Source organism: Melospiza georgiana, chromosome Z (assembly GCF_028018845.1).
Source record: "Melospiza georgiana isolate bMelGeo1 chromosome Z, bMelGeo1.pri, whole genome shotgun sequence".
Lineage (NCBI taxonomy): Eukaryota > Metazoa > Chordata > Aves > Passeriformes > Passerellidae > Melospiza > Melospiza georgiana.
The window spans coordinates 14522775-14543667 of NC_080465.1; the positions used below are offsets into that span (position 1 = coordinate 14522775).

Consider the following 20893-nt stretch of genomic DNA (forward strand, 5'->3'; position numbering starts at 1 on the left):
TTTCAGAGAGTTGCTTCTCTGCTGTGATTTGGGAAGCTGATTTTACCAATTAACCTAATCTTGCTACTGGCAGGTAGGAGGCAAAACAGGATCTCCTCTAGAAATGCACTCAAAGGGAAACCAACTTGGCAACCTCTCCTTTCTCCATTAATTGCTTACTCTGCACACAAATGGACACCACTAGACACCTCAAACTAATTAATAGGCATATAGGCTGAATGCTGCCTCAATTGCAAGCCAGCTCTATAATTACCACTAACTGCACAGCCTCTGAAAACTACAAACAACACATGTAAAATAATGCCTTTTTTATAAAAACAGCTATGGTGGCACCTAGGTGGAAAAAAAGTAGCAAACCCTCTGTATATGGGATAAGAAAGAAGGAAAAGAAGACATACAAATGTACCTAATACGTCTTTATGTTACTACTGTCTCACATTACTCTCTGAAGGTATTACTACTTTTGGGCTTGCATATGCACAGGCATTCTTTAGGAAGTGTATTTAAAAACAGCCTTGAAATGCTCATTTGTGAGGCACTCTGAGCTTCAGAGTAGCTTTATAATATGCTGTATCTTAACTCTAATAGGGGGAGTAAGAAAAACATATTTACAGCTGAAACTCAAGTGCTTTATCCACAAGAAAGGAGGCTTGCTCTTAAAAAAGAAAGTAGGCTTGCTCTTCTACAGAAGTAGAAATACCCAATCTGCAGTAAAAAGAAGCAAATTCTACCAAACTCTACTACTTAGGAAGCCGGAACGAATTAATAGCGGTGAGGAGGCTCTTGTCAATGTTCACGAGCCTACAGAGGAGGCAGTTCCTTCACTACCTGCTGTCCAGCCATTTCTTCTGGAAGGACTACACAGCTGGAGTGCTCTTGCCTCTTCATGTGTTTCAGGGTTCATGCTTACTCAGTGTCTCAGCACGGCTCTGGCAGAAACCTGTACCTGAGCGCATGTTACCTCAGTCACAGTTCCAAGCATTAAACACCTGCCCATCCTCTTATCAGTAACACGTTTTCCATTTCCAAAAAGCCAGTGGAAACAGGAACAACAATAACAGGATATTCTGCTTGCTCTGAGGTTTCTCCTAATAATTTTTTTCTGGACTAAATATGGGGTTTGCAGGTTTTTTTCCCCCTAGGTCACTGTTAATTGCATGACATATGACTGCATTAATCACTTTCTAATAGCACAGCAGATTTTAGCCAGCAAAAGAACTGAGGACTACTTAATGTCAAAATCCAAAGCAGTGGAAAGGGATTTTCCTTCCCTCTCCTCTTCCTAATTTATGTGATAAAATACTCTTGGGATTAAGAAGACAGCTATAAACCATGCCTTTGATCTTGCTCCCTTTCACAGTCTGAGTGAATCAAGACCAGCAGATCCAGCACATGTAACAGTGGTATTTTCAATTTTTTTTTTAATTGGAAGTCTTCAGGATGACGGACAACAGCACAAACAAAGCCAAGTCAAAATATATCCTTCTAATGCTTCAAAGTATATTAGCTCAATATCAAGACAGTATCTCAATGCAGACTTTTCCCTCACCTTCCAAATGCCCTGTTAAAGAAAGACCACATTCCAAATAGACAAATTCCTTTAAATGCTCCTGCAAGATTTTCAAGTACTAGAATCTTCCACTTCTCCATGAAAGAGAAGATAAAGGATCCCTTCTTTGTGCCTGACTGCAGCTTTTCCCAGATTTTTTGCACAAAGGGTGCCTGTGTGACAGAAGCTTTAACAGAGGTGCCATTTCCCAGTGTCCCAGTCTGCTTGAAGCAGCATGCAGTTCTGACTGCTGGAAAGTCCACAGCTCCAAATTCTGCTTCTCAAGATACCCTCATAGTACTGGCCAACAACTGATTTTCTATTGAAACCTTCTCCTCTTGTCAGTGGAAGCTACAAAGGAAACCTAAGATTTCTGTGATTATTTGAAAAGTTCCTATAAATCTAAGCTGAAGTAAACTGCTATACAAAGAATACCCTGAGAGACTGATCTCTAGCTCAGATTCCTCCTTCCAGAACCATAAGTTGCTGTTTCTTTCAGGGCTGTAGTGTTTGTTGTACTGTCATAAATTGCTACTTCCACCAAAGAGCAGTCCTGCCTTTTGCACTGAACACAAGGCCAGGAAAGAGTTACAGAATGAGCTGATGGCTTTTATTTTCTAGCTTCCAGTAGCACACTAATGTCAAGGGCATTCAAGTCAAATTAAACATGCTGAACTACATCTTGTGGATGTTGAGGAGATAAAGGCTTCTACCTGGCTAATTTTTTTTTCATTCTCTCCTTGGAAGACATATGAGACAGATATACAGGCATGGGATTGGGGTTTTCATTCTAAATCATAAAAAACTCAAACTCAGGCAGTTTTGTTGTAGCAAAACAAAACTCTGTTCCTATCAGAAAATCTAGAAATATTTTTTCAGGATGCTCTTTCTTGTGTCTCAGTCTCACACCGCATTTTGGGCTGACATTCTTTCATAGCGAAATTCTAGGGTATTGTCAGTCATTCCCTTTTGAAATTCCACTCAAAAGACTTCCAAAGACCCTGCTCAAGTCCCAGGCTTTCCTATTTTTGCTAAGAAGAAATTGAAAGAAAACAAAATGGAATTCTTCCACGGCTAATGTCCCCCAAGACCAACAACCCTCTATGGTGACAATGTGGTAGATGATCTAAAACAGCCAGGTGGCAGGGTCTTGTTACATATTTAAATACTTGGTAGAATTTCACTGGATTTATACAGTGTAGATACAAAAATTCATAGAAATTAGGTAGACAGAGGTGAAGAGAGGTTTAAGGAAGGAGTCTGTATATTCACTTGCAAAAGACTGTCCATCTAGTCAATCTTGCTCTGCTTTTTCTATTGCAGAAGTCCTTCTTCCAGTTTATAAAGGAAGGAAACAGAGTGATCGGGGTGTTAGCCAACCTTTGGAACGAACTTTCACACAGGGCTAACAGGAGAGATCTGCACAACCGACCAGGTAATGAGTGAAGAAAACCACTGCTAAGAACAAACAACAGAAAAAATGCTTATCAAACACATACCTCTGCAAGTAGCCTCTGATCCAGACCACTGCCCATTTGGTTGACAAAGCCGGATGCTGCTTCCAACAAGATCAAATCCTGTCTTGCATCGGATTCCACAGGCAGCATTAAAGTAATTGTTGCAGACATTCTGGACAAAGTGACCATTTTCAGGGGGCTTCAGTTCAGGGCAGTGAACAACTAAATAATTAAACAGCCACAACAAAGTGGTTACTAGCAGGAGTGCAATAGGCCCCTGAACGAAAACAATTTTTTATAATTTCTAACTCAGCTTGCACCTCGGCATTTTTGCTGGTTTGGAATGACAAAGAGAATCTTGTATGCAATTTGACATGTCCCTTACAGTACAAAACCACATTAAAAAAATTGTCCCAGCACTGCACTGTGCATTCCAGGGGTATTCTGTTTGTGGATGGAAACACTTACCTTCACAGGTTTGTCCTACAGCACGGTAACCCTCCCGGCACGTGCAATCCTCAAGGGAGGTACTTCCCGGTGGAGAAGTATGATTCTCATCAGGACACGAGATACAAGTGCTGATTCCACCTGGTGAACCTTCAGGCTTGTACGTTCCTGGTGGACAAGCTTTCAGCAAAAGAAAACAGAAAGGAATCAGGACATTCACCTTTCACCTAGTGTATTTTTTCAGGTGTGTCGTTTTACACTTTCTACATTTTCATTTATATATTCAGTGTCACCTAGGGCAGGAGCATTCTCCACTTGAAGTACTGCAGACTTCTTAACAGGTTTGAACTAATGCCTACCAGATCTGGTGGAGTTATCTATAGTGACTGTCTGGGGACTGACATTAAGTCCATGATTAATCATCTTGAAAAGAAACCCAGTCCCAGAAGACACACCAGATTTTCACTGACAAAACCTGTGCAGACCTTATGCAGACATTCTTGATTCAGAACTGTAAAAAATCAGTTCAGACTTAATCCTTGCCATTCAAAACTACAAGATGTTTAATGCATAGAGATTCTTAGCTGAAAGCTAATACAAGCCAGCAAACCTCCTGCCTTGGATTTACACATTATGGTCATATGATATATGTGATCTACATACTAGATGTGCTGAAATGTGAGAGGCACAAACAATGAAGGAATTAATCATAGCAACTACTGCTTGAGGCCTTTGCACTCATTTACATTGCATTTCATATTATTAATTCTGTGCAACTGCACACACAGGCTTTAAAAACATTCAGGTGACGTTTTTCTAAGGCAGAGAAAATGCACAGGGAAAAGGCACCTCTCACCAGAGAACTTCAGATGGGTTTGATAGCTCTAATCCATACTGCTCTCTGCCTTGAATTCTTGTCTTCAGGAAATCACTGTAATTATTTGTGTTTCTTTCACAAGACGTGTGAATTAGGGGAGTGACTAATCAACAAGACAACACAGCAACTGCTGCTAAAGTGAAATTTTGATTGCCCAGACTACCGCTTGAAACGCAAAGACACTTGTGCTGAAAAATGTAACTGCTAATGAAAAGTTCAGGAAATATTCTATTATGCAATAGGAACACTGAAACCTGGCCAAAAAACTCTCACTCCATTAACTTAATTGTCAGCAAAATGGCCACATTTTCTCCTTCAGACTGCAGGTCAGGCCCTGTCATTCTCCCCTCAGCCAATTGGTACCATTTGATGCAGCTCTGAATGGGATGAAGAGCTGTACAACCACAACCAGGCTCCAGTGACTCCCTCCTTACACAGTTAGGTGTGCCTTGCTTGTGGAATTGGTCTCTCCTACGGAGCTGTATTTACTGGAGCTCAGATATTCTGTCAGTACCAACCTCTTCTTTGGTAGCTATAAGACCAACTTGGTCTATTCTCAGACTTGGATGCAAAGATACTCTGCCTCTTGTCTTCCTAATTAAAACCTACTGCTTTCTAGGCAACTGGAAAAAAAAAAAAAAAAAAAAAACCAAAAAAACAAAGGCAAAAGAAAATCCATTCTCCTTTCTCCTCACCTGTCATGAGAGAATTTACTTACATAAGCCAATTTTTGTGGAATATACCCCCCCCAAAATCAGCCAATATGAACAGGTGGCACTTTCCAGAAGGAGGATGATTTTTTGGATACCTTCCAGAGAAAATACTTTTGTTGGTTTTTCAAAAAACTTTGAGTGGTTTTCTTGAAGAAAGCAACTGAGTGTCTTCCAGTTAAGAGGCAGTTTTGGGTGCTGAAATTGGATTCACTAATTTGCATTTTAAACACACTTTTAAGGAGACAATGACAATGCCTATTCATTAAGAGATATAAATACAAAAGAAAGCAATTCAGGAATGAAATAGGCAGAAAAATCCAATCTGATTTAGAGAAGGGATTTTTTAATTTTTGTTTTGGGATTTTCAGCAAAGTATTGGGAAAAAAACTCCCTTTCATATAATTCACCTGTTCTTCCCATCCAAGACAATCTTTTTGGACTTCTGCTTCTATCCTTTGTTCTGTGCAGAAATTCCCATCTTGGGCATCACATGTCTCCAAAATAATCTCTCCTGCTTTAGATGATCAGAGTATCAGAGGCATTGGTCTGAAATCTCTGAAATATTTCCATCTGGCACTTTGTGAATGTCTCTGTGCATCCTTTTTAAAACTGTATCCAGCACAAAGTGATGAAGTGCATCCAAGAGGACACAGGAAAGAGTGTAAATTAAGCATCACAGGGGACCTGCTCTGTGACAGAGATGCCCTCCATATGCCAGTTGAAGTAAATTAGCCTCTTCTTTTCCATGTATGGCATATAAAATGACATCTAAACTAGGTGTTCCATTCCAAAAAATCCCCCCCATAAACCAACAAACCCTCAACCTAATTTCTCTTTTCCTTTCAACCTCACCTAAAATAAAACAGCAGCAATTTTCTCTCTGTTTTGAGAACTGTGGAATAGAAGTAATCATCCATTCTACGATGTGAACATTTCTAACAATAAACTCAGTAATTTGCTTAGAGCTTTGAATCAGTCTGGCTTTGAAGAAAATGATTAATTCTGAAATTACACTTACAATTTGCTCTTTCCAGTCAAGCAGCAGGAGGTAAATAACACTGTTAAGATCGTTATTAATGTCTCTACTGAGAAAAACATGTTTTCCCAAATGTCCTCGTTCTTTATCTATGCTTCAAATGCTTATCACTGCCTTTACAGGAAGTTGAAATATATTCTTAACTTGGCATTTTATGTGGAACTTTCTTCAAGTCTGAATCCCTGCTCATTGATCCCACATATGCCCTAGACATATTCAAACTACGAAACTCCACACGAGTTTCATTCAGAATCTTTGCCAGAAAGCACTGGCTTACAGAGACACTTCCAAGTGTGTGAGATCACACAGCCTATCCTGAGAGGTCAAAGAGATGATTTAAGAATAGAGCATAAGCACACTGTGCATTTCCATCATTTCCATGACAGTTGCAGAGGTTAGCCTGGCCACAGCTCACGTTAAAACCATCCAAAATCAGCTGTGGATGAGCAGAGCCCTGGCCATCTGCTCTGGACTGTCCGCATTTGATCCAGCTAGATGGCAGATCCATCCTAGCCAGCACTACAGCATGGCCCAAGCCCACACTCAGTGATGGATTCTAAGCTAAGACAGAGCCTAAGGGACAAACACATCTGAAGAGCATGTGTGGCTCAATCCATGACTGATCATACAGCTGGGAATCTTCTAGGATCAAGCAGTGCCAAATTTCACTCTAGTCACCTGTATGCATTCAGCAACTCTGTACCAGCAAAAAACTTACTACAGGGAAAGATCATATTCTTTGGTCCTAATCTATAAAAATAAATTTTTTTTCAAGGTTTGGTTCCCTTTCCAGCAATGTCCAGGCGTAAAAAGCCTCAAAACAATGTGTGCATAAACCCAGTGTAAATAAGCACCATTTTAGCACTATCAAGAATAACAAAAAGAGGCAAGAATTTAAAAATGGGAAAACAATTTTAACTGTATCAGTCTTTAAAGAGAGAGGAAACTCATATGCACATTGCAAACATGATTTTGAAAACAAAAGATGTGAATTTCTATATATGTGAACCATGTTGTTCTCAGCCCACAAGCAAGGAGAGGAGCAAGGAATTGCTTTTTGTTTAATGTAATTCTCCTCTTGAGACCAGAATAGTGAACACTGAGCTACACAAGAGGATTACCTCTTTGTTGGAATATATCTGGAAGCAGAGATTAATGTGTGAACTTGAAAAAGCACAAGGCCCAAATTCCCCAAGCACACAAAGACGAATCATATTGAAGTTGTCATCAACAACCTGCTTTCATAAAAGGGTAGATATTCATCAACAATTCACATGCATATTCTACTGTCTATACTAAGGACAGCGCACTAAATTTCTGACCAGAAATGAAAATGAAGTAATAGATGGTTACTTCAGCATGCCTCCTGCCTTTTCCTCCTCACACATGCTCTCCTAGGGTGTATAACTGACTGAAAAATTGTAAGAAAATTGAGCATGTCTCTTCTGGTTTTGAACATTACTGGGCCTGATGACATGTTGGGCCACCAATAGAAGGCACTTTCTTACTTATACTTAAGTTGCACATAGAAAAGAAATCACTAGAAAAGAAATATGACAGGGTTTGCTAGAATCAAAGACCCACAGGACAGACATAAAAATACTTCAATCAACTAACCATACTGACAGCACACCTATATGTCAACATGTTGTTTGAAGATAAACAGCGAACATGGAATGTTAGAAAAGACTATTTAAAAAAGTAAAGAACAGACTTCTAAATTCAGTAGGAATTTTATTCTGCCTTCCTACAATTATGAAATAACTGACATTTTAATCTTTATGCAAGAATTTACTACTGCAAAAGTAACAACAAGAACAAAGGTTTATTTCAGAGATTCATCAAACAATTCATATGTATTATGCACTTTGGCTTTTTTAAAACTGCGAATACTAAAGCCATCAGCAAAGTTAAACCAACTAGCACTGAACTCCCTCAACGGCATAAAGTCTCCAGTCTGGACTTAAGCAGGTGGAGATAATAGGACAAAGCGTTCATCTACTCTGTGGCATGGGATCACAATTCTTCCTCTAATTGTGCAAGTACAAATTTTAAGGATAAACATTTCTGCCTTAAAAATGTAAAACTTTCAAAATCCTGGGAGAGCAGGCAAACTTAATTCCCTCTCCAACTAGTCCAGTGCTCTAAGTCACTGAAATGGAATTATTCTTCAATTATCCCAGTGTTAAGAAAGAGGGGACTCAAACTTCACGTATTTCAAAGATTAATTTGAGGGATTTTGTATTTTTCTTCAATGCATAATTTCTTCCACTAACTACCTTTACTAAGTAATCCCTGGCATGAACCGTTTTTTCCACACTATATGCTAATGAAGGATCTGATTAAGGATTTATCTTTTGTGGGATATGGCAGGAATCAGCTAGGCAATATCCTGTTCTCTTCTGCATCACCCGGAGTTCTATTGATACACAGCTACTCTGATAACTGTAGTCTATAATTCTCACTTTTTCCTCAAAAGCGCAAAGATTAAATGAAATGACACCTCCATGCAAATCTCCAATAGTTTTTGTAACTCAGCCTCCAAACACCTTCAATGAGGAAAGAAACCCTAGTTTGCCATTTAAGCAAGTTGTGTTTATGATACTGTAATTATTTTTATGATATTGATTGCATGGATAGGTACTTGACAGATCTGTCCCAGAATCACAGTATACCATGGCTACCTGCTCTTACTTGGTTTCCTGGTGCCCACTAAAAATGATGGAACCCATAGGTTACAGAATCTCCAGACACTGGACATGGAGATTTTTAATTGTGCAGATCCTAGACTTAACATGATTCCTTGTGTTTCTAGTAAATTTTTTGGAAGTTATGTGGAAGATCCACAACCAAAGCCTCAAATTAAGTCACATTTATGTCCTTGAAGAACTGCAGTCTGAAGCTGTGGGTTCTCCCTTCCACTCCTTTACTTCACCTATTATTGCTATGCATTGGCAACAGTGGAAAAAAAAAAAAGAAGTAGTTGTCACTGGAGCCTTCAAGTGAGTGAAAAAAGTGCTCTGGTAGTTGTATTTGCAAATAGTCATGTATTAGATTTGCCACCACGAATAGATCTGACTATAAAACTTATTTATTTTACTAATTGGGAATTACAATTTTAATAATCAAGGATATATGGATAAATTACAGTACAGTATCATGCTACACCTTTGTACTTTCATATCTGCCTCTCTCAACATGACAAAGTACTGCATGATCAGATTCGTCTAAGAGCCAAGCACTCCCTTGCTTAGAAGCAGCAGTAGGAACAAAGGGCTGGTATGAATTTCTTTTGACAATAGCCTGCCAAATAAAATGCACTTCACAATGACAAGCCATGGTGTTATGTAGGAAATGGAGATCCCGTTCCACACCAAGCAGTCAAAGACTTCTTGGGATGTACCAGCATACAGTGTTGCTCATAGTGCCTCTTGCCTCCAAAACTCCTTCTGCTGCTGTTGCACACTTTAAGTGTAAGCGACCTCTGCAATGGAAGAATGCGAATTACATATGCGAGGCCACAGCTGCATGGAACTCCCCAGACCTCTGCCATCTCTGTGTATTTCACAGTGACATCTCATGGCTTTTGCTGAAACCATCTTATGAGTCCTTCTCAGCTTGGGCCAGTAGGATTACGGGCCAGAGACCATCACGGCCTCTGAAATATATTTTACTGCCCCAGCACATAAAGATCTTTAAGCTTGCTTCTCTAAGACTTTCTGCATGATGGGTCTCTATTGTAGAGATTACTTCCAGAAATTACAGCTTTTGTTGTGACCTTTATTATCTAGGAAGATGGTTTTTCTTAAGATTTTCTGTATGGTAGGTTTGTCAGGTTGCCCACACTGTGATTATGAAATGCCTTTAGAAAGATAAGGAAAAACAAATCTAAACTTTTGACAGATGCAGTAATCCACCTTTCTGCAGTTTGCAACATGTATGATGCTTCAAAAAACCCTCAAATGAAGCAACAAACAAACAACAACAACAACCAACTAAACAAAAAACCAAGGCAGGAGCATGCTAGGATTACAAAAAATAGGCAAGGAAGTGGCTTTAGTTAAACATTTGACATGTATGACTTGTACAAAGATTGCAAAGAAAAACCCTGAGCTTGCCTTTATGTGTAGGGATCAGAGAAGGATTTCTAAGTCTTAGCATGTTCTCCAGCTCTTTAATATCTCCTATTATCCCCAGCATGTGCTCTGCATTAATTTCAGATGGCATTGAACCTGCTCATCCATCTGCACTTTGTCAGTATTTTTTAAGCATCCTTCTCAAAGCAACATGATTAGCAGTTTAACAAGCTAGATGTCTCTGGTCTTATTTTATGTATTTTCCTCCATCTCCTTAGTAGTTCTACAAATTTTTTCTCAGGCAAAGGCAGCAGGCTGAAACAATCCAGAAGTTTAGCTGGCTCTACATGATACATAGGGGATGGCTCATTCAAACATTGAAGTTGAGATTGCATACAGCAAAATTGAAATATTCCACTGCCAAGTAGTCTGCGGAATTTGCTACAACACTCTGAGATGATTTAGCTCTAGATTTTTAAGCACTTCAAACAGTCATAACAAACTTTCAGAAGAAAAAACGGTTTCTTGATAAAAATGAGAATCTTGGCTCCCCTCCCATGGGGCAGAATATGTTGCCTGGAAGGAGATGCAATCGTTGGGTGAGCATCTCATCCTGCTGCTGCGAGCATCCACAATGTGGAGAGCAATCTGCCTGCTTGAAGAATATAAGCCCAGGAGGCATCACAGCTTCTACGTGTTAGGATGCCAATGAGAACCTTCTCCACAGGGAGGTCTGGCTGTGCTGAGCATCTTTGGGTAGGCTTGGGGCCAGCACATTCACACAGGATTACTGCAAAGCAACGACTCTGAATGCCAAACACCCTCCTTGGTCATAGCAGCAGTATTGACAATACAGAGGAAATGCATCTATGCTTACTTTAAAAACTTTTTTTAAGAAGAGGGCCAACTATTACATGTTACAAGCAAGATGAGTGCCTTAAACAGATTCCTATTTGATCCACTCTTGCATTGTAAAGACACAGAGCAGTGAGATGTATTTTATATGTTTTACAATCCTAAAAACAAAGACTACTGATAGAGGTTACTAGATATACTTTTACAGGTTACTTCTCTTTTTGTTTCAAAGCATGTGGCTTACTTAAGAATGAGAAAAAAATTCCTGATTCCACACACTGTAACTTTAAAAGAAGTCTACTTATGCTTTATTCAAACTACAAAAATCGCAAGATAGATCCTGACAACTTGTGCAGTATCTGTATACAGAAGTGACATTCAGGTATTGAAGTGAAGCTCTTTGGGTTTAAGTGTCAGTGCATTTCAGACAGTTACAGGTTTGCTGCTTGCATGGACATAAAAGCCAGCCTTGGTGATTCATTGGAGGAGATGCCCAAACATATACATGCCTATCAGTGACAGATATCAGTTCATACCAGCACTTCTGATTTTTAAAACTTGAATACTGATTTATGTCCTCATGTCCCCATGTATTTATAGAAGTTATCATGCTAAAAGTGTAAAACTAATTCCAAAACTACAAAAAATTCTTTCTGGGAAATAAATTCAGTTAATATTGTTAAGTTTGTTAAGCAAATAAAGATTATGTATGAATTTATTTACATGCAAGTCAAGGGGGTTTTTTTGTCTAAAACTTCATGTAGAGTGAGACCCTTATACAAAAAGGGGAAATACAATAAATTCTGAAAATGCTTTGCTCAGAGCAGCACTGCTATACAGTAGGCTTCTCCAGACATGGTCTTTATCATAATCACAGACACACATTCCTCAGCAAACCTTGATCACTGCTGATGTGATAGCACATGCTACTCTAAATACAACTGGTCTAAGTGCCCTGGATGGCATCCTGCTATCTAAATATATAAACGGAAAAGGACCTTTGCCATCCTATACTAGCTGCACTTGTTTTCCATTTTGGTATTGTTGCTGTGAAGTTGCACATTCTTTTCTAGAACAGCAAATTCAAAATACCCCAACAAACTGACTGACTGATGTAAAGAAAATTCCATTAAAGAGAATCCAAACATTTTGTTTCATTTGTGCTACACATAGGTAAGCAAACACCTGCTTGAGAGATCTAGTATCTCTCTTGTCTGAAGGCACTGGAAGCCCAGGGTTCTCTAGGCCTGGTCTAACCATTTTACCATCTATCAAATAATTCTACTTGTCTTTTCATCCTTTCACAAAAGGTTCTAGGTCAAGAAGGAAAAGAGAAGGACAAGAAAAGGACATGTTTGCACCAACCTATCACCTGCCTCCCTAACAGGAAGGACTAATAATCAGCAACTAGGTGCCTAAAGGGCTAAAATTATCCCTAGGTAAGATCCCAAGTGATGGCTGTTACATATGGAAGAGCTGAAAAGCTCCACTGGGCTGTGATCTGTGCTGCTCAGCTAACTGCTGTGCGACCTAGAGGCACACACTGGGGAACAAGAAATAGACTTCCTTTATCCACAGCTTGAAAGAGGGACAACTTGGCAAGCGAGGAGTCTGAGCTGGGATGAAAAACCCATTCTTTAACAACTAATGTGCTACACCCAGAGGAATGTGGACAGAAGTGAGAATCTCCACTGCCTGCGACCCCTGGGACTTGCTGAAATTACCACAATCCAGCCAGCACTTGCTCAGCACAGCCTTCACTTTCTTCCAGAAGCAGGGAGCAGGAGTCTCATGTTACAGCTAAATCAACACATCACATTCTCCGGGGATTGCTCAGTTTAACAAAATAAGGGAGAAGGGTTTAGAAGCTGACAAAGCATGCATCCCAATCTCCACAACACTAATAGGTTACTGCAGGGAAGAACGGGCCTGGTGGTTCAAGATCCATTTCCACTATGTTCACCAACTCAGCAACTTGAAAAGTTTTGTGTTCAGTGATTCTTGGGACTTAATAGTAACCAAAAATTACTCTCTGCTCAAACTCAGTGAGCAAACTGGCTTTCCTGAGAGAAGCCAGTTGTGTAGGGAATCCAGGAGTAGTCAAGAGACATTTCCAGATTTTCTCATTCTCATTGATATAAAAATTGTGAATTTTCACTCTGGCAAAATGTGAACAGAGCCCTGTATGTTCCTGAATAATTTTGCTAGCCTAACATGAAATACTCCTTTTCTTCTGTTGTCTCCAACACCCACTCCTAACAGCTTCTGGTGCATATAATCCTGGAGCTAAAAAAAACCCAAACCAAAAGATCCCAGATACCTATTTCTGCCTCCTTTCTCTGCAGATCAGAGCAGTGCCAGTGCTCAATCACAGATGGGGAATGCAGCAAGTAAAAGTTATTATAAACAGGAAAGAGAAGCTATTTCTGCCAGACCCTCAATAAACTGTCACTACTGCATTAGGTGCCAAACTTGGCCTCATTTCCACATCCCTTATTTTTATCATTAAATATACTTTTCAACAACAGTGATTATACTCCTATTAAGTAACATTTCTGAGCACTGAAGATATAGCACATGACTGTACAGATGGAGAACATATGTCACTATTTCCATGTTTATTTACTTAGCAGCCCAGAGTAGGAAACACAGCTTTTGGTTAACTTAAGACTGCTGGAGGACATGCAATGGCTCAGGCCAGTAATCAGGCCATAAAAAGTGGTGGTTTTGCCAACTATTTTTTTACATATTGTGAAACTAGCCCAACTATTCCTGCATAGAGTTCAGTAAGCTGTTGTAATCTTGATGTTATAGTTCCTACTTAATTCCTGGAATCACCACTGATACTCCTGATTTACCGTGAAAAATGCCATAAATCCCACTCCTCATTCCTCAAGCAAAACTCTTATGGAAACTGACAGGATTCCCTGAATTCTTTTAATATTTTCCAAATATGTATACCAAAAAAAAGTCTTGTTTATGGAAAGCCAGAGCACTGAGATAACAACTAAGTCAGTATGTTCACTATTAACTGCTGCTTGCTCAAGAAACATTTGGAAAACTGACAGCTTTTCACTTCATTTTCTCCAGTTGTCCTTGTCCCCCCCCGCCCCCATTCCTTTGCAAGATATAAAAGATGTCCTTAAGAACAGATCTGATCCTTGCTAAAGCAGTATCTGCTGCAGGAAGAGGGTCACTGCAGATCTGAATGGAAGAAAGTATTTTTAAATACTAAGTACTGTGGCTGTCAACAAAGTGAATATTACTGCTGCAAATTAAAGGGGTGAAAGATAAAACAGATTATGTTGCAGTACCTTAACCAAATACAGAGTCTCAGGCCTCAGTCTAATACAGCTTCCTTCTCTGAAGAACTGCCATTTAAAACATTTCTGAACCATGCTTTTCATCCCCCACTAGACAGCCACTCTTCAATGACCTAATTTTCTGCAATGCAGGAATCTTCCTGTAAAGAAGGAATTCCAGGGCAGTGAGTCTTACATTTCTAAGGCCCCCATCTTGCTATCAGTGTTGACAGCAAAAAAGTAGCACCTGTAAGATCCAAAGACTTTACTGAAGAGCAGTTGATTAAACCAGAATGAACCCCCCTGTGGCAGCTGCCAGAAAGGGAGCTGGGAAACGCCAGAGTGAGGTTGTCTCAGGAGCTGTCAGGCTCTCAACCTCTCTGCACATTTAAGTGAATCGGTGCTCTGTGTCTCGCTTCTCCATCCTTTTCTCTGCTTGAAAGGCAAATTTTCCACCTTAAAAATGCAGCAACTTGTTCTCTTTCTAAAGGGCAGCGAGATTCTTTGCATGTTTTGGGAGGAAAGGACTGCTACATTTCCAGTCCTACCTTCTCCTTTAAATACATGCTCTCTTTCTAAGCTCTTTTGCCATAAACAAGACTATACACATCTTCAGAGATGGAGAATAAGAAGGAGGGAACACTTTTAACAGCAATCTGAAGCAAAAAGGAAAAAAAACAGGTAAGCAGCAAAAATTAATAAATCACTGCTCAATAATAATAATAAATCACTACCCAAGACTCAAAATTATCAAATCACAGAGTTTTAGCTAGAAAATCTATTTCTAAATAGCACTTGATTCGAAATAGTTATCTTCACAACATAATTAATGCTACCTACAAACATCCTATTTTTTCCTGAGATGGAGCCAAATTCTAAGCTAGTTGCTTCTACTTTTGCAGACTGTGAACCAATGAGGGTGCAAGTGACATTTTATAAACTACCACTCTGAATATGAATGCATAAGGCACTGCATTTTCTATTTCAATGTCGGAGGCCTCCCAAAAATTACCTTAAAATAATGAGAATAAATCAATATCTAACATCACTGGGAGTGAAATTCAAGATGTTACAGACAGCTTTGTGATACATCACATTCATAGACCTTGAACTTACTACCATTAATACTTGCCTGTGCTACAGCCTTGAGGCAAAAACCAGACAAGTCACAGCTGTAATCCATCACCTCCATCTGGAGGGATAAGTAGGTAAAAAGAATCAGGGGAGCAAGAAGGCAATAAGGGCCTTCTCACAGGCTCTCAGAGTGCAAGGTTGCCTTCTTGTCTGAGACAGAGGGGAAGGTGTCTAGGCAGCTGATGATAAAATGCTGTTGATGGTGAAGCACTATCAGGAGAGTGAAGACAGTAAAGAATCCTGGAGGTGCGCAAAGCAAGATGCCTTGCTTCTTAAGCTGGAATTGAGGACCATACATTGCTCTTGGGGCCACAGGATAGTTTATTACTGCTTCCAGGCCAAACTCCTCTGGCACCCGGGCTGGGAGAACAATTACCATGGGCGATTTTGGGCCCTTCACAACAAGAAAGACACTAAGGCACTGTAGTGTGGCCAAAGAAGGGTAGCAAAGATGCAAAAGGGTCTAGAGCACAAGTAGCTGCGGGAGCTGGGCATGTTTGGCCTGGAGAAAAGGAGGCCCGGGGGGGGGAAATTATCGCTCTCTACAACTCCCTGAAAGGAGGCTGTAGCCAGGTGGGCGTTAGCCTCTTCTAAGTAGCAAGTTATAGGATGAAAGGAAATGGCCTTGAATTGCACCAGGGGAAGTTTCAGTTGGATACTGGTAAAAAATTCTTCACCAAAAGGTTAAGAAAGTCAAACATTGGAAAAGACTGTCCAGAAAAGTGGAGTCATCAAACCTGGCGGAGGTATTACTAGATGTGCAGGAATGGTACTTAGGGACGTGGTTGAGTGGTGGACCTGGCAGTGTTAAGTTAATGGTCAGAATCAATGATCTTAGTGGTCATTTCCAACCTCAATAGTTACACAATTCTATGAGTATTGAAAAGGTGTATCACTGCTAAGTAGTGAAAAAGGTAGGCATGATGGGAACCCTCAGCTGCTGCTACACTAAAGAGACACTGGCAGAGAGCCCCTCAGTGTCCGAGGCAAGTAAGAGCCTTCTCAATTCAAATTTTGATCACACTACTTCTGTTCTCAGGGGTTTGGACTGTGAGCACAATTTGAGCTACTGGTCCACATTAAGAGCCACACATGAATGCAGCTTGGCTACTCTCACTATGAAATTAAGCGACTAATGAAAACTAAGTGTCCTTGCCTCTGTGCCATGACCTAACCAGAATGCCTACTGTGACTTGTGCCATGACCTAGCCAGAACCCCTGTGCTGCCACTGGGACAATTTTTTAGTGGTTTTGGCCAACCAGGAAGAATATGGGTGCTCATAGAAGTGCAATGTTTCAAAAAAGGTGTTGCATTTCATAAGGCATTTTGAATTTCCATTCAGAAATAAAAGAGATAAAATTTTATATATGTGTTTTACTCCTCTACAATTCACAATGACATAAAAAACGCAAATGTAGGGATTTGCAAGTGACAGCATATTTTGCTAAAAAGTTGAGGCAAAATCTTAGATTCTAAAATGAGGGAAAAATTTGCATTTCATGTGATATTCTTTGCAAGGTGACAACAGAAATAGGCCTAAAGGATCGGAATGTGCTTAGGCATACATATTAATGCCTCTGTGAGAACAGAAAATAATGCAAGTCCAAAAGAATACACCAGCTTAAGAACATGTAACTCTTCTGGTAAATGACTATGATGCTTGGCAAGCACTACTTACATCCTGTGCTGACACCATGACTCCTCAGAACAAGGCCCTCAGCCTCCCACTTTCCTCCTTGTATTAGAAAACCTTAGTCCTGTGAACTGAGTTACCTGACTGACTTTTGCAGTATTTTACACTCCTGCAAGAAAGCCCCTCTTCCATACCTTCTTTCTTGGGACTCAGGGCACCACTGTGTCACAGGAATAACAGATACAGAAGATTCAGACAAGTTACCTACTGCATTTAAATTTCCTAAAGCACTTCCTCACTGCACTGGACTCCCCAAAGTGAGCATACACAGTGTGGCTGATGTCAGATGGACTGGTCTTGACTGCTAAGATGCTAAAGTTATTGCAGCAGGCTTTAGCAGACTGGCATTCCCATGCCTGCACAGGCTTCATGGTATGTTCTGAAGTCAGCAGGAGGGCAATGTGTGAAACAAGGCATAGACAGAGAAAACACAGTAACAGGCCAGTGTTTTCTTCCAGAGCTCCAGATATTTTTATACAGGCATAAAACTCAGAATATATGTCCTTAAATTCATGTGACTTAGGGTCACCATGTAGGTGCTTCTGTGTTCCACCAGAATACTGCCTCTATCTCTACACAGCTTCTAATACCACCTATGTATATTTCCAGATATGAGTTGTTCTAGGGGAACACAGTTAGAATGCAGCAAGCACTTTTCTGCCATAAAACCAAAAACTGGAGCTGACATGGAGCCTGACAGTAGTCAGAGCAATGCTGTACTCTCAATTAACCTGTGAAGTACTAACCAATAAACAGCTTAGAGTTAATGGCAATAAGTTTTGAAAAAAGACATGTAGAAAGATGTAGAAAAATTCTTGTACTTTATCTTCCGGAATTTTTGAGAAACAAACCACACGCCACAAGGACATGGCAAGTTTGCATGGATACTTACTAGCATTTACAAGGGAACACCATTTCTTCGAAGTTTTTTGGGGCAAAAGTTCCCCTTCCACCCCTTTTTGTGTGTGTGTGTCTGTGTGTATGTGTTCAGAATGTTTCTTTTGATGTCAGGGGAGAAAACCCCCAGCAGATTTTTGTTAATGGCCAAGAGAAGGAGCCAGTTCTTAAACTGTTACAATAAGTGCAGGTCTGTATAAAATCAGCACATCTGCCCATACTGACACAGATGGTAGATTTTTTGCCATTTCTCCATGCTTTACACTGCTTAAAACCTGCAATTTAGTCCCTAATTTTATTGTGTTTTGTTTCAAATCTGTCAGGTCCAAATTGTATCTATAAGATATGGCTATAGACCATATACTAGGCTAAACCATATATTTAACTACATTATACTCACTTCTGCAACATCAGCTTCTCAACTCCCCACCAGTCACAAGGTCAATTCATTATTCCTATGGAATAGGAAATGACTAAAAGATTTCCTATTTAATGAATTTCAGACCAGGGAGAAAAAAAATTAAGTTCTCAAACTACAGTCAGGTGTTAGTTTTACTAAAACATCTGCCCTGGAATCGTTGAGTTGCTGCTCTGTCATTGTTTTGCATGGTTACAAACTAAACCCTAGGGTTTTGGCCTGAAGATGTTTCCATTTTTATGCAGAGTCCTAATTCTGTTTTCATCAAATCACCTACAAACCCAGTAAAAAACAATTTCCTGTTTGATGAAATCAATCTGTGCTGCTGCCTTCTCATTCCCTAGGGACTGGATCACACTCCACTATGCAGTCAGCATTGTTTCAGGTTGAGAAACTTGGGCTATCTGCAGCAGATTTTAGGCTGATAGAAGAAAACATGGCAGCTTGTAAGACAATCAATCAAATATTCTGGCTGCTGAGTACTTTGCAGGTATAATCAGCTTGTAATAGAATATCTATAAGTTATCTGTAACCTACATGCTGTAATTCTTCTCCAAGTTGAGTGGGCTTTTGAACCCTTTTCATCACAGTGATTTTTCCACGACATCATTCTCACTGTCCATGGTCTTTGCTTGAGTGGTACGAGAATCTGAAGTGATTCTGGACCCCTGTGGGTCTGTAGAAGCAGAGAATGTGGGAGAGAGCGAGAGCACAACTGCAGAGGGCAGAGAGGGCTCTTCCCTGAAGCAATTGTGAAATGATCTGAGGAACCTGCCAGACATTTTCCACAGACAGCACAGAGAAGTCAGCTGGAGAGGACTGAGCCAAAGAGGGAGCAGAAAAACAATCTTAGCCCTTCCCACTATAAAGTTTATGCTCTTGTGATAGTGGTAGATGAGTGAACAGACAGTAGTAGAAGAAGCCCCTATATTGCCCTTTGGATACACATCCCTTGAAAGGCTTTGCATAGGTCAAAATCTGCAAACAAATAACTTAGATGTGGGTTATGGCCTGATGAGCTTTGTGCATTTTTGCTTCTATGTTTTCTTCTCCCTCTGAGCAAAACAAAGGCAAGTAACAGGTCACCACCTCTGAACATTTGCAATTGCTGCAAACTGCACTTTATACACAATATTATTGCATTGGGAGAGGAGTAGATAATTTTGTTTAAAATGTTGAAAATACTTTTTCTTACAGGGAAAGCACTTTGCAATGTACACTGGCTTGGGGAGAATGAATTTCACAGCAAAACTGAAGAGAAGGAATTAAAAAAAGGAGAAAATATTCCTACACTCCATCTTAATTTGAAACTGATTCTGAGAACTAAAGTCAAATTTGTTTGACACGTGACAAATACAGTGTGTACAATCCATTAAAATCCAAATGTAGAGACACAGGGGATGCCTGATTTTGTCACAATAGGAGTGCTGTGCTCAAGTCCAGTTAAAGGAATCATGTTTGACAGGACTTCAGGAGCAATTTATGATGCTTGAAATCCTGATGCTTATTCACAACCTCACAGGTACTAAGACTGAAACTTGTAAGTTAATTGTAGCAGAAATTACTTTATAGGAATGACTTAGGTAATTAAATGTGAAGCTTTGGAGCCCTGAAGAGCCACCAGGAACAAAGCAGGTAATTAAAACTAATGTTGAGTATTTTAACCTCTCCTCACTTCAAAAATTAACACTTGCTTTATACTGCTATCTCATTTTATCCTTGATGTACTGTTTCAAGAATTTAAATATTTTCTTCTCTAGGAGAAAACCTACAAAAAAGCTCACAGAATGATAAGTTGTCTGCTTTTAATTTGTGAGATGGTAACAGTTCAGGACCAATATGTCTACAAAAACATCCTGGCTATGTGTTTCTGAAAAGGTAGTGAAAGTAAGATGACATTACGTGATTCACAGAGGTAAACAAAGAACATTGCAGTAGAAAACTTTTGATTAAGGATTTCAGGGGACAACTATTCCAATAAGAAGATCAGGAAAAAAGAGTAAGTTGTATATCACTTTCTAATATTAATATTCCAACAAATGTATTATAGAAACACTTCTGGACTTAATAGGAAAGAGCCTGATTTAGCATAGAAACTTATTTTCTAAACCCTCAGATAACATCTAGATGGGAAGGATGGATGTTTTTGTACAGGTGTAAAATTACATCCCTGTTTTTCTGGTCTGCATATGTCAAAATTGAATCTAGGTTTTCACCTTCACCCTACAACTTCATTTGTTAAAGAAATTCCTCAGGAATGGTGCAGAAATACAGAGAAAACTTTTTTGTTGGTTTTGTTTTGGTTTTTTTAGCTTCTGGGGTTTCTTTTTCTGCCAGAGTTGAGTTTAAAATTCAAGGAAGACAAGTTACATGGTAGAGAGTTAGGAAAAAAAAATACCATAGAAACATTGCTACCTATACTAGCTATCGTGTTACCT

The 20893-nt window shown here is 39.7% G+C and overlaps 1 protein-coding gene across 1 annotated transcript in view; it reads right to left on the reverse strand.

The window, feature by feature from the left end:
- Positions 1 to 20893, reverse strand: part of SVEP1 (sushi, von Willebrand factor type A, EGF and pentraxin domain containing 1) — a 118283-nt gene that overhangs the window by 76551 nt on the left and 20839 nt on the right. The window contains exons 4-5 of the mRNA XM_058044230.1: positions 3475 to 3633; positions 3049 to 3228 (exon numbers count right to left, since the gene is read on the reverse strand). Coding sequence (XP_057900213.1) covers positions 3049 to 3228; positions 3475 to 3633 — 339 coding nt within the window. The remainder of the gene's footprint in view (positions 1 to 3048; positions 3229 to 3474; positions 3634 to 20893) is intronic.